Source organism: Haemaphysalis longicornis, unplaced genomic scaffold, assembly GCF_048455015.1.
Source record: "Haemaphysalis longicornis isolate Haplotype H1 unplaced genomic scaffold, Haemaphysalis longicornis Haplotype H1 scaffold_3, whole genome shotgun sequence".
In the NCBI taxonomy this organism is placed as follows: domain Eukaryota; kingdom Metazoa; phylum Arthropoda; class Arachnida; order Ixodida; family Ixodidae; genus Haemaphysalis; species Haemaphysalis longicornis.
In genome coordinates, this window is record NW_027526335.1 from 61,420,098 (window position 1) to 61,433,755 (window position 13,658).

At 45.4% G+C, this 13,658-nt stretch overlaps 1 protein-coding gene across 3 annotated transcripts in view; it reads left to right on the forward strand.

Annotated features, from left to right (window-relative positions):
- The window catches only part of LOC144174506 (uncharacterized), a 110,750-nt gene that overhangs the window by 94,849 nt on the left and 2,243 nt on the right, over positions 1 to 13,658 (forward strand). For all 3 annotated transcript variants that reach the window (XM_077703240.1, XM_077703241.1, XM_077703242.1), the window contains exons 19-25: positions 303 to 421; positions 3,001 to 3,164; positions 6,915 to 7,062; positions 8,034 to 8,381; positions 10,734 to 10,899; positions 11,579 to 11,711; positions 12,694 to 12,786. In XM_077703240.1, the coding sequence (XP_077559366.1) occupies positions 303 to 421; positions 3,001 to 3,164; positions 6,915 to 7,062; positions 8,034 to 8,381; positions 10,734 to 10,899; positions 11,579 to 11,711; positions 12,694 to 12,786 (1,171 nt within the window). The remainder of the gene's footprint in view (positions 1 to 302; positions 422 to 3,000; positions 3,165 to 6,914; positions 7,063 to 8,033; positions 8,382 to 10,733; positions 10,900 to 11,578; positions 11,712 to 12,693; positions 12,787 to 13,658) is intronic.

The window sequence follows — 13,658 nt, forward strand, 5'->3', positions numbered from 1 at the left end:
GTGAAACATTTATTCAAGTGAAAAAGGTTCGTGCTTGAAAGCGGGTGAAGCCCTCAGTCCAGGGATCCTGCGGCAGCGGCAGTCCTGCATGACCGGTCCACCAACTGCCGCTGGTCATCAGGGTCCGAACTGCACAGCGCGGCTTCCCACTGCTTGAGGGTGGTTGGGGTGAGAATAATAGGGCCTGCTGGTGTGTCTTGGCAAGCCCACGTGGTGTGGTGCAATTTTGAACTTGGCCACTGCAAAGGATGATGCACCGTAATGTGTCAGCATTACTCTCAAGATTACCTCTATGCTCCCAGGGTGCAAGTCAACAGCAGCAGCCACGCAGAGCAGGGCACGAAAGGGCACAGAAACTCGGTGGACAATGCAACCAAGTACAAGGACCCGAGCGACTCAACCAAACCTTTCCACGACGATGGTGAGACCACCCCCGCGCCTTGTGTATTAAGGAGCAAACATGCGCAGTTAAGGGGGGACATAGCTCTTAAAACATTTTAACATTAAAGTAAACTCCGTGAGGCTTGTCAGTCTAGCTGCTTTTTTCCCACTGATTTCAAATATGTCGTTATTTTTTGAGTAAGTCAATTAGTTACCAAGATTAATAATGGCATATTTGAAATCAGTGGGGGAAAAAGCAGCAAGGCCGACAAGTTTTAAGTTTCACAGTGCTTGATATTTACACATTAAGTGTACAGTTGAACCCCTTTATAAGAGACACGTACCGGGGAGCAGTTTCTGTCTCTTATACGAGATGTCTCTTATAAGCAGGGTACCATGTTTTCACTTACTAATCAGACCCTAGTTCAATGTGGGCACCCTATGACTAAAACAAGCTCAAAAGAATGCTACAGCATGTTTTAAAAGAATCATTCTAAGTTATGTTTGGCCCCCAGAATTTATGAAACAGTTCTGAATCTTTGTTTGCTTCATGACTGTATTTACACTGGATATTTTACAACCGATTCTGCAAGCTTTTTTTTCTTTCCTCGTTTGTGGAAGATGAATCGTACATATTGAGTTCACAAGCCTGATGAATAGGCGGAGCACACAGCTTCTTCCGCTGTGTGCTCAGGCTATTCATTATGCTTGCAGGACTCAATATCTGCGATGCTTTTTGATTGGGAGCTATGCCAGTAAGAGAACCCGCATGTACGATCGCGCTCCATCCAATGGATGGCAGTAAGCTTCAACCACTTCTGTAAGTTGCATTTCCTTTGGCAGGGCTTCTCATTGTCATTTCATAGCTGACTGAACCACTGTGTGTTTGCTGAAGTTATAATAAATAGCGACTGCAGGCGTCTGTCGCCCATTTGTGCTTCCAGGATGGCAGCAGCTGCAATTAGTGACTGGTGGCACTGCGTCTGAAGTTAAAATGTCTATTACAAGCGAGATTATTGATTAAAGTTCAAGGATGACTTGTCCCTTATAACCAATCTTCTATATCCGATGTCTGTTATAAAATAGGTCGATTTAATGGGAAAGATAGGGCAGCCAACCATGTGGGTCAATAGTGTCTCTTATACCCATTTGTCTCTTACATCAGTGTCTCTTATAACGAGGTTCAGCTGTATTTTAACATCCGGAGTGCAAATATGCAGTGAGTTTTCATCTGTGGTGCAAAATCAGAATAGCGCAACATGTTGTGCTGTTCCGTTTCGGGCAATTTTTTTTATTATCGATCTATGAAATACTCCAATACTTTTTATCCTGTTATGCTCTAGAAGGACCAGGCAGTGCAACTATACCACGGAAGTAATTTTAGCCTTGTTTCTGCGAACACTGTAAACTTGTTAAATGCAAGATCATGAATTACCAATGCTTTCGTAAAATGGACAGCATAAAGTCTTGTGCTAGCAAAAAGAAATTGTTTCTGTGGTTCTCTTGCACTGTGCAGTTTATAAGCTTTCAAATGTAGCAAGAATTATGCAAATCTGATCACTACATCTCAAGATATTCTACTCAACAAGGCAAAAAAATTGTTTCTTAGAAAACTAGGCACAGAGTTTGGAAGCGATAGGCAAAAATGGTCGTTTAGGCAACTTCAAATGGCGACAGCTTTGTAAATACGTATGGTACAGCTATAGTATTTTTCAGGTAAATTCTTTAATACCTAATGACTGACATAAAATTAGTACAGAAAATGGTTTTTTGGTAAATTTTCTGTCCTCAATACCAGGGTCCCCCCTTAATCATGTTGTTACCTCAGGTGCCGCTTCTGCTGTCAAATCGAGCAGTTATTTACAGCTGTGCCATGTTTCAAGAAAAGTATTCCACATTGTAATCGGTTTTACAGTCTGGTGGTGGATACATGCTTGCATGCCTGCACGGCGAATGTAAAGAAAGACCAGCCAAAGTGTGCTCGTTGAGAAAATATATCTGTGGCAGTAATGCACCTTTTCATCACTCCGTAATTTGCTTTACAGAAACATGGCTGTTTTGCAACAAGGTTGTTCAGGATGGCATAGCAATTGCAAAGCATGCTTTTTGTCAAACAAGTCTGGCGCCTATCTTCACACTTTACATTTGCTAAACTGCATATGCAGAAACACTCAGCTGTCAGAAATTGCACCATCCAATAAAAAATTTCACTTAGTCTGTTTTACCTTAACCCGCTGCAGTGGCTCAGTGGCTAAGGTGTTGTGCTGCTGAGCATGAGGACGCGGGTTCAATTACTGGCCGCGGCAGCTGCTTTTCTGATGGAGGCGAAAAGCAAAAAAATGCCCGTGTGTATGAGATTTCAGCGTACGTTAAAGATCCCCAGGTGGTCAAAATTAATCCGGAGCCCTCCACTATGGTGCGCCTCATCGCCTGCATTGCATCGGCGCGTTAAACACTACAATCAATCAATCAACCAATGTTTCCCCCTATGGTCCCCACTTTGGCTGTCCAGTTTTATTTGAGTCAGGAAGCCTTAGTGTTACCTTTGGCCCAGAATGTGTGCAGCTCGCTCTCTGTGCCATCGTCTTCATTGGGCTTCGCGTTTTCCTTCCCAAGCAGAGCTGAAAGTGCCTCCCTCCACGAGGCGGAAAGGGTCCAACTCTACGAACGCAGTGCCGGTACCGTCTGCAGCTCCGCCACCTCCGGGACCCAGGTGGCCTCAGCCGTCGACCACAGCTACTCCGCCCATGGCCACAACTGTGGCTCCTATCCTGCAACCCAAGGCGAGGGGCCTGCACCTTGTCCTTTGCTCTATTCCTGAAACACTTTTTTGCAGTTATTTGAATGTGGTTTTGAAAAAATGAGAGCTCGCTTTTCACATCTACAGCAGGCAGTGAACGTGCACACTATTGCACTGCAAGACAAAACATGGATTCTGTTTGGCGCAGCCATCGTTGCAGGCACAAACACACAGTGAACTCTGATGCAGCCAGTGCCTCCTTGTGTCATTTTCTGATGGCATGTGCCCTTACAATTTCCCCAGCCCCCTTTTCTGCACCCCTCACTTTGCAATTAATGAGCGATTGGATGGTTTAACTGCACAACTGCACAAGGTTCTGGCTTGACCTTGGCCCAGCTTGCAGGGAAGATTGATGCTATGAGCAGGCATTGTCTGAGTTTGTGCCTGAAGTAATAGTGCTGTCACTATAAAAAGATGTAAAAGTCTCTGCAGTCTACTGAAGGAAATGCATTACTCTTGAGCAACGCCTGAAATGCGACACCTGAGTGCCTTTTGAACTGGAAGCTGGAGTTGCAGGACAGGTGCCGAGGTCAATTTCAAATAAGTGCGTTACAGATAGTAGTACGATTTCTATTCATTCCTTCTTTTACTTGTTATCAGACGTACATTTGATAAGCTGGTTGAAGCTGTGATACAATAGGGTGGTAACCGCAGCAGTTGGGCTGAAGATGAGCGAACACGGGGCAAGTGCACATCTTGGATCCTCCTTATTTATGCTCCAACACAGTTGTTGCACATCGCACCTTAATGCACGTAGAAAAACACTAACTGCCTCCGCTCTCTCTCTGCACTAAATATTTATGGTGTTTCCAGTATCGGCCAGGATCTTATTTGAAAAAGGAAAGGGCAAAAAAACAGGTGCAGTGGAATCCCGCTGATACCTTGTCTAAACTGCAAAATGTGTGGGCATAATTTAAGGGGGGACGCGGCTTTCAACTTCGGAAAAATGACCAAAACATCGTTTTTTTGAAACCCGCATATTCGGCTTCTATGTTTCCTATTCTGTGCGTCTGCAAAGTTTTTACGCTGAAAAGCGTCGCAAAGTGGCATAAAAAAATACTTTTGTCAGGCGCGGTGACAAACTATCAGCGCAAAAGGGCGAAAAAACGGCAATTTTCGGAGCGCTCTATCTCCGCAACGGTGCCACCGGGCGCGGCCATTTTGATATGGTTAGATCGGCCGAGCGATCGTTTTTCCGGTTCCGCTCGTCTCTTTTATCTTCGTTCATTCACAAACGCACAAACGGCAGAAAAGAAACGACGCACAAACGAAGCTAGAAAAAAATGCTGAAGCGCTATTGGTCCTCCGGTCGGGGCGCAGAACGTCGACCCTCCTGATTGGATGTCGCGGGCGCAACGCAAGATGGCGGCCGCCTGAGCTGCGTAGCGAGCGGATTGAGTTCATTTTCGCCGCTTCGCTCGGCCGAGTTTCTGTTCAATCTGTGGTATTCAACACGGACGTTATCGCGATGGGAATGCCAGAGATAACGAGCCAGATTACGGGAAGTTGTGTGGCTCGAAAGGCGGAGGTCATCGAACGCTTCGTGGTGCGCGTGACTCTACAGTCGCCAGACCCCGGAGGGTGACGCGGTGTGCGCGCTTGCGATAGCGGTTCGTGAAGTGAACTTTTAGTCGGATTTGCGATGTTTACACGCTTAGTTAGTGCTGTGTTTTGACTGTGGGCTCGCTAGCCTTGAGAAAGAAACGGTCGACGCGTCAAACGCTGCGGCGCGCACGGCATAGCCGACGCGCATTGGAGCATCACATGACTGGGCAACCGGTTACGATTGAACGCCAGTAGTTGTAATTAATGCCTGCGACGTTAGTTTTAATCTTAAAAGCGACCTGACCAGCCATATCAGGTATAATCAAAGCTCGATATGTCGCGGTAAGCGTGCGCTGCGATGCGCGCGAGCCATATCGCCTTTCTTGCGCAATGTTTCCCGTGCACTTGTAATTTTCATGCAAACAGGTTTGAGTTAGTAATATAGGAATAAAATATGCTCTCTGCGTTAAAAATGTACGTTACTGTGGCAGCATTTAACAGTGATTTTTTTAGGGAAATTATTGATACCATTGCTCAGGGCATACTGGCTGTGCTGCGAGGAATATTGGATGCCTTGAATGTCAAAAGTAGTAAAAAAAAATATGCTCTTGCATTGAAGTTGGAAGTTATGCAGAATACTCTACCAAGCTTCAAAGTAGCTCATTTTCAACCTTGTGGTATGCAAACTTTTGGCAATGAACACCTGCACTATGAGTACTAAGTTGCTGTGCCAGGCAAGATAAAACATGAAAAAAAAAAGCCAAAAATGTTCAAATTTAAGTTAAAAAAATGCTTAACTTGTTGCCATGGTGACAACACTGCAAAAGGAGGTTGTCCAGTGCGATACAGCCAACCAACTAACCTACTTTGCATTGAAAGCCCATTGAAACCCATCTCCCCTCCGTTTGGTTTGCAAAGGGGGGTATGTACTCTTCACGGAGGAGCTGAAAATGATGTTTTCTGGAAAGAGAAAGGCTGAAAAGGCACTCCAATTTCAAGGCAAGGCCTTCCAGAAGCCCCATGTTCAAAAGGACATGAAAGGCTACAACCGTGACGACTTTTGATATGTGAAACCTATGTTGCAACTTCGGAAGCCGTTTTCTCAAAACATTTTTTTTTTGCCACCTGTGTCGCTTGTCCCAGGGATTTCTTCGTGACTGCTGGGTCTATTTTGATTCCGTTTCTTGCATTACATTCCTTGATGAACTGTTCAGGTCGTGACACTTTTAGTTTTCCAGATTTGTTTTTTGTGATTTTTTTATTCAAATAATCGTTCACAGTTGACATGCATGTTGCACATTAACCTCTAAAAAAATGAAAACTAAAAAACATTGTGTTGTAAAAAAAAAATTCTAAAACTGTCACGACCTCGTCCATTCATTTGAGAATGCAAAGCACTTCGAACAAGTTTTCTATCTTGTGTTATAAGCCGCTCAAGCTCGGTACAAGCGGAACAGAAAGAAAATTTCATACATAAAAAAGTTATCAGAATATTAACTTCAAATTTTTATGGTGTTATCACAGAAGCATTTCCAGTTGCTGTGCCAATTTTCATCAAAATCCACAAAGAAATAAAAAAGTTGATTTTGAAAGCCACGTCCCCCCTTAAAATCAAAATAAAGCAAATGGAATATTGAAAGGCAGCCTGGTAATAGGTTCTGTGAAAGTCGTGTGTAGATTTTTCAGAGATAGCAACCATCTCAAAGCAAGCAGTGCAGTTTGTGTCACGTATATGACAGCTTGTGTTTGCGTTTTATTGGGTAATAAAAATTGGCATGAGTAAACATTTCTTACTCTGCTTTGCTTTGAATGAAAAAAAACTGGGGTGCGTGCGAGTTATATGCAAAGTTTGCCCCAAGGTGCTTCACCATTACGCAGGCATTGTGCATCTTTTGCAATACCTTACAATGGCATTGCCTGAGGAGAGCCACAGCCTTCACCCACTTCCCAAAGGGTGTTTACGGGCCACTGATGTGCTCAAGCACGTGCTTTTCTCGCCACACTTTTTTTTCACTACACTCCTTCTTCATTTTTGCTCCATGCTAGGCCTAAATGCACACAAAGCACGTCGATATGCCATCAACTCACTGTAATGAAGGTAAACTTGTATGGCATTGGTACACGTACGTAGATTGGGAAGCCCGTGAGGGAGGAGATAACTCTGGCTGGTGCTGACTCTCCGCTGCAGATTGTGGGAACGCCCCCGGATTGCCTGGATGGCGTGCTCGGCTCATGCCATGCCCACTGCTGCGTCCCTTCCACTCCCGAATCTCAAGACAGCAATGCTCAACGGGTAGGCCCTCCAGCTGCCCCTGCCCAGGCCTCCAAGTCAGCGGGTAAGTCTGGCCACACCTGTGTTCGAAGAAGATTTCTTCTTCGAGTAAACTGCTGTGCAGGGCCTTGGGAACCAGCTATGTTGTAGTGGATGCAGTGGGGCAAGCTCATTGGGATGCTTTTCTATCGCAGTCTCATCTTAGCGGTGACTTTTAATGCTCCTATAACTGTAGGCGGAATACAAGTTTGGTTCATTAATGCAGGACACTGCTCTTAAAACAGCTGCTTTAATTTTTGAGTAAACTCTGTGAAAGTTACCAGCCTTGCTGCATTTTTTTCACTGATTTCAAATTTGACATTATTTTTTGAGTCAGTCAATTAGTCCCCAAGATAGAGATAATTAGCCATTTTTGGAGGCACAATAGACAAAACAATGTTTGTCATGAAAATGTAAACTGTATTTTGCAGTACTAAAACCCCTGGTGAGTGCAATAAGAGAATCTGTTTTTTGATGCACCACTTAATTGAACTAATTATATAGCTCGTAAAACTTCAATGGCACCAGTGGATGCCCATTTAAAACACCAAATTCCATCAATAAGCAACCAAGAGGTCCCAAACCTATGTCACCGACCCAGAGTTTGCTCAAGCTTCCATGGGCAGCATTGGGTGTACTTATTTGTCACGCCCTGAGCAGTGACCGGTCCCTATAAGAAAGTTACCAAAGCTAATTCTTTCAATGATGCATTTTGCCTTCACGGCCCCTTTAAAAGGTGGTGAAGGACCTGCTCATTGGAGGAGTGTAGTGTAGGAGAACAAACTTTAGCAATCTCATCAAAATGCAGGTGCAGGGCCCACTCCCAGCAATTTTGAGATAATGCGCATTTCCTGTCTGCCGAAAATCAGCAGTTCACAAGGCTGAATTTTCGCTGTGTTGTTACACGTACGTGTTTGGTTGCAACGGCATGACTGCACGATGAAGCCACTTTCCCTGCCCATCAAAATTTCTGTTGGCAACTTTACTTGCTCGCAGACAAGTCCAACAACAACAGCGTGTCGGACTCTCCAGACCTGTCCAAGGCGAGGCAGCCGCTGGATGAGCAGCCCCTGCTTGACCACCTGGCCGCAGGCAACGGTGGGCGGGTGTTTGTAGACGTGCAGGACAACAGTGCCCAGTGGGGGAGAGGAGGAGTGGCGCCCACCGCCCTCATCCCCCCAACGCAGCCCTCCCTCGAGCTGGGCTCCCTGGCCACCATCGTGGAGACCGATCGTGTGCAGGACGCCGAGGTGAAGCGTGCTGAGCACACTGACAATGGCGCCGACAGCATCGACGCTCTCGCCTCCACCCACCGGCGCTCCAAGGCCATGCACAATGGCAAGGGTATGTGTCAGGCTTCGGGGGACAATAATAACTAGAAGAATAAGCTTTATGAACGAGACTATTTTTTATAACACTCGAGACCCAAACAATATACAAGCGATGTAGTAAAGAGCAAAGCGGAACTAATAAAAAATGGGGAACAATAGAGAGACTATCGCAAAAGTGGTATAGAAAACCAAAACGGGTTCAAACAAACAAGAAAAAGTCACGGTCCGGGAATTAAAGTAAAGGACGCAGTATGGGAATACTACCGGCACCGGTCCGTGGCAGCATTGAAATGTCCACGTAGTGGGTCGATGCCGTGGCAGTGCAGCGTGCTCCTAGTTAGCGTCACCGTTGTGGCGAACGCAGCTCTCTTGGGGGCCGCTGTTTTTCACTGTTGCCCGGCAACACGACTCACTTGTGGAGAAGATGTCTTGGAGGTTGTGCTGGTGGAGGACCTCATGGGGCACGGCACGGGTCCGGTCGCCAGACCGCCACACATCCCGGTCACGCTCCACTCTTCAGTCTCTCTTCTCTCTCGTGTCCTTCTGGCTCCTTGTGGCTCTTGTTTATGAAGGCACTGTAAGGGCCATGAAGACAAAATACTTGTGTTTATCCGGGACGGATTCACAGCTACTCGATGAGCTGGAACTTGAGGCAGTAATGGCGGCAGCAGCACTTTCTGTTCTTTTGGCGCCCATTCGAGCTTTGCTTCATTACAAGGACTGCTTTTAGGGGCGAAGCCCCTTAGGGGCTAGGGCTGTTGGCGTCTCCTGTCATTGTCCTTCATCGTCGTAATCATCGTCTAATGTAGTCACAGTACTAAAACACCGGGAAAGTTGTTTATGCCTCGTGCTAGAACATAACGCGTACTAAAAAAACACCGGGAGACTCGTTTACGCCTCACGCTGGAGCGCTTCGTAACGCATACTAAAAAAACACCAAGGCACTTGTTTATGCCTCGCACTAGAGAGCTTTGTGCTTTAAAGTGACTTTTACAGTGAAGCTGTATACCTCTACCCCCCCAACGGTTTCATCTCCGTTGGCAAAAACACCAAGGCGCCAAGAATACACTTATACACTACATGCTTCGCCCCTCTCCTGGTTTCACTAGTGGAGGTGGCCCGGGATTTTTTTCCCGATAACAATAGTGGCAATTTTATTGCGAACTTCGAACAAATAAGGGAGTTAATAATCAAAATATGCAGCAGTGCCCACTCTCCAGCCACTTTTTGGTGATTTATCTTTGACATCACGGAATCTTGTTTGCATGATTGGCAGCCTCCGACCTAAGCCAGAGTAAAGGAAATTGACTGGGTAATTGTAGTGGGGTTTCTAGTTCTGCTTGGTCATGTTGCTCGAATGCTAATGCTGATGAACACTGATAACCAAGCTTGTATTGCTGGCCCATATTACGGCACTCGTGCCCACATACAGTATGTCACTGTAGCCCACAACTGTAGCGCAAAGTTTTATATATTTCTTGCACATTTTTTTCGGTTAAAAAACATCTTTTAAGGCTGAAATGTAGCTTATTGAGTTACCAAACGCTAGTCCCTCCAGACTGAAAAAAAGTTGTATTTTGTCTTCATGGCCCTTTTAAACGTTTAACCCTTTCTGGTCCGGGATTTTTTTTTACCCACTTCCGAGAAAAAAAGTGAGAAAAACCGCAAAATTTAACCTTGAATATCCTAGTCTGGCATAGCCTGACAGCGAACCGCTACAGCCGTGTCGTGCAGGGCTCGACAGTAGACCGCAAAGGATTAAGGGGGCGCATGGGTCTTTGATCAAAAATTTTATTTTTAGTTATGGTGATAAAAATTGGAGAACAGATGTAGGTTTTCACTCTGATAGTAGATATGAAATTTGTTTTTGTGTAAAATGACTGCATTCAGTTTCATATTGATGTTTATACTGAATTTTTTGACAGCTTTTGTAAAAAAAACTGCTGTAGTGGTGCAGCTGCACAAGGTACCAGTGAACTGTGCACAAATCAAGGAGCGCAATAAGATGAGCAGTATCATTTTATCTGGCCTGTAGCAGAAGTTACGACCGTTTGAAGTTTGGGCTTGGAAGGCCAAACCGGTTTTTCTGGTTCCCACCTCCGAAGCCCAAACTTCAAACGGTCGCAACTTCTGCTACAGGCCAGATAAAATGATACTGCTCGTCTTATTGCGCTCCTTGATTTGTGCACAGTACTCCAATTTTCATCATCATATCTGTAAAAATAAACATTTCTGGTTTAAGACCAGTGTGCCCCCTTAAGCTACACTGTGCTTGTAAATGCCCCCTATAAGTGTGCTTGTGCACTGAAAGCTACTTCCGTGACTGTTCTCACTGTCTCATCCATGTGCCTTGCCGCCGCTGCAGGTGCCCACTCGGTGGTGCAGTCCCTGCGGCTGCTGGAGCTGAACGTGACCCTTGGCCACGAGTACTGCAACACCCTGCAGTGCGTCCTGGGCACAGGCCCCACCTTCAGCTACCTGGTGCCCCTGTCGCGCTACATGCCCCTGCAGTACGTCACGCTGCAGTTCAGGTGGGTGTGCGCTCTTGCACTGGAGCACAGGTTGGGGCATAGCAACGGGCTCCACAGGGACGATGACCCTTAATGTCAAGTGATGCCGTGAGGCTAGCAAGTTACCCCTGAAGTGGCATTCACTGCCCATTTCACCTCTCCCACTCTGTCTATAAGCCACACTGAGCTACTTGAGTTGCAGCCATGAATAAGTTGCAAAAATGACTATTTTTTTTCTTAGGTCTGCTTACAGTGGAGAACTTTTTAAAGTGGCTTGTATGAGGCAGCAAAGATGTCGTGCACTGCACGCGAGACTTTCGGATGATTAAGTGTGCTAGCACAGCAACTGGCCTCTACTCTTTCTTGCTTGGTGAAAGTCAAAATACTGATTAAGGTTTTTTTTGTCATAACATGATTCATTGCTATCAATTTTTTTACAGCGAACCTATTAGTGGTGCACTTGTAAAAAAGATTCACGTGATTGTCGCGGTGCATGTTAACAGAAAAAAAACACGAGACCGGGTAACCCTTTCCTTCCTCCATCTGCATCTCACACTATTGTTCAGCAGGCAACATGGCATTGTTTGCGAGGATAGGTGATTTTTTTTCTTCAAGGGAGAGGAGGAATGGGGTCAGTCAGAGGCAGAATAAGTCTCCGATCTGCGCTCAGCTGATCCAACATGCGTACATTTTTGTGCAGCCTCTTGGGCCCCCACAAGATGACCAGCTGCAGTCCCCCGGAGAAGCAGCTGGCATGCCCGGCTCCCCTGCCTGGACTGGATGCCCGCCCAATGGCTTCCTCCTCAGCCCAGGGCAGGAACCACTGGTCCGAGGTGAGCACCGAGGGGGGAAAAGGAAAAAAAAAAGGAAGCAAAAAATGGCCACGTATCCGCCCCTTTTGTTGCGAATGTCGACAGAAGACGATAGTCAACAGGTGCCCCTGGCAAGTATTAAATTCCTCCCTTCTCTTTCCCGCTCACCTCTCGTGACATTCCTCTCCCGTCTCATTCTTCCCAAGATAACACGCTAGAGGTTTGCTCAAGTCAATTTAAATTTACCGCGTTCCACGGCTCCAGGCCAGTGCCTGGATGCCAGCGCTGCCGCACGGTGGAGATGCATGTGATTCAAGGCACCCTACAGTGTTTATAGAACCATGTTGCCCTGCTCCACGTGCATTCCAAGTGGAATGTGGAATGCACGTGGAACTTTTCGTTACTGTTGCCGTTTGATTCCTCCAGGAGCTATAGTGGCGCGGGCAACAGCAGGCGACAATTTTCTGCAGTTGATGTAGTATTTCACTTGATATCGCGAAAATCAAGCATTCATGAACACTGCAAATATCACTATTGAATTAATTTTCTGCCTCACATTTGCGTAATGTTTTGTTTGTGTTCAACAATGTTGACAGATATGAAGATTGCCACCGGACTTAGATGTTTAGATGAGACTGTGGGTATATGACTATTGCGCAGACTCAGTTTCACTTTGGCCAGGTGGCTGAATCGTCGCAGACAGACAGACCAAAATTTCTGCATTTAAGTAGCCCAAGAAAGACTATCGTCTTTAAAAAATAAGAGCATCACCTTACTTATGAAGGACACTTGATGTTGACATTTTTGCCATCATGTTTTGTCGTCCTTCTCCATTCCATGATATTCTTAGAGACGTTGCTGCACATTTTGTGCAAGTGACTGAAAGTTGTTGGGGTGGCTTGCATGCGAAAATGTGACACATTGTAACTCAAGAACAAGGTGGTAATGCGCGAACAGCCGAAACAGGTGGGGGTGCAACCGTTTGTTGTACTTCCGTCTGCAGGAAGCTGCTCCATGGTGGAGGCTGCCCATCGGACTCTTCCTGCAGAGCAGCTACAACTTCAGGATTCTCAAGCAGGGAGAGCACTTTGAACAGGTAAGCAAGGGCCACACTCGGCCGTTACCGCAATTGAACATTGAGTGCTACCCCAATTGAGCACTGACTTTATAAAAGCAACAGGGCCACGATAACACTAAAAGGGATCTTTCCAAGCGAAAACTGCGCAAATGCACTGTTATAGTAGGAAAAAAAATTCAAGCATCTTGCAGTAACACTCTAGTGGCATTTTGGAAAATACAGGTACCATCTGTAGTGTTAATTCTTTCATAGCACTTCACCCCAGTCTACACATGCATACATTAATGAGTGCGCGCCCACAAAGGGGGCGTTGCCACGGCTTGGAAAAACAGCCAATCAAGTGGCTAATATCAGACAACTGATGAAAACCAATCAACCATTCCAATCAACTGGTATGTTATTCTTATTTAAGAGGGGGGGGCACTGGTCTTAAAACATCTTTTAATTTTCAAGTGAACTTTGTGAAACTTGTCAGTCTTGCTGCTTTTTTCTCCATGATTTCGAATATGTTATTATTTTTTCAGTTGGTCAACTAGTTCCCAATGATAATTAGAAATAATTAGCCATTTTTGGTCAAACAGTAGACAAAACAGTGTTGTTCATAAAACTAATCTTTATATTTTCCAAAACTATGAAACCAGGTGAATGCAATAATCGAAGCAGCTTTCTGATGCATTGCTTGGAACTAATTTTACAGCTCATTAAACACCAAAGTTTTCTACCTAGCACAGTCACTACCCACTCATGCATTTGCTACTTACTACTCCTCAGCAGTAATCTACTAATTTGGTAAGCTTTTATAGAACCTCAGCTCTTCCAAGTTTTCTTTTTTTACACACTGTAAATAAAAATTTGTACCATTTCGAGTGTGGATGCATGAGCAAAGCAAG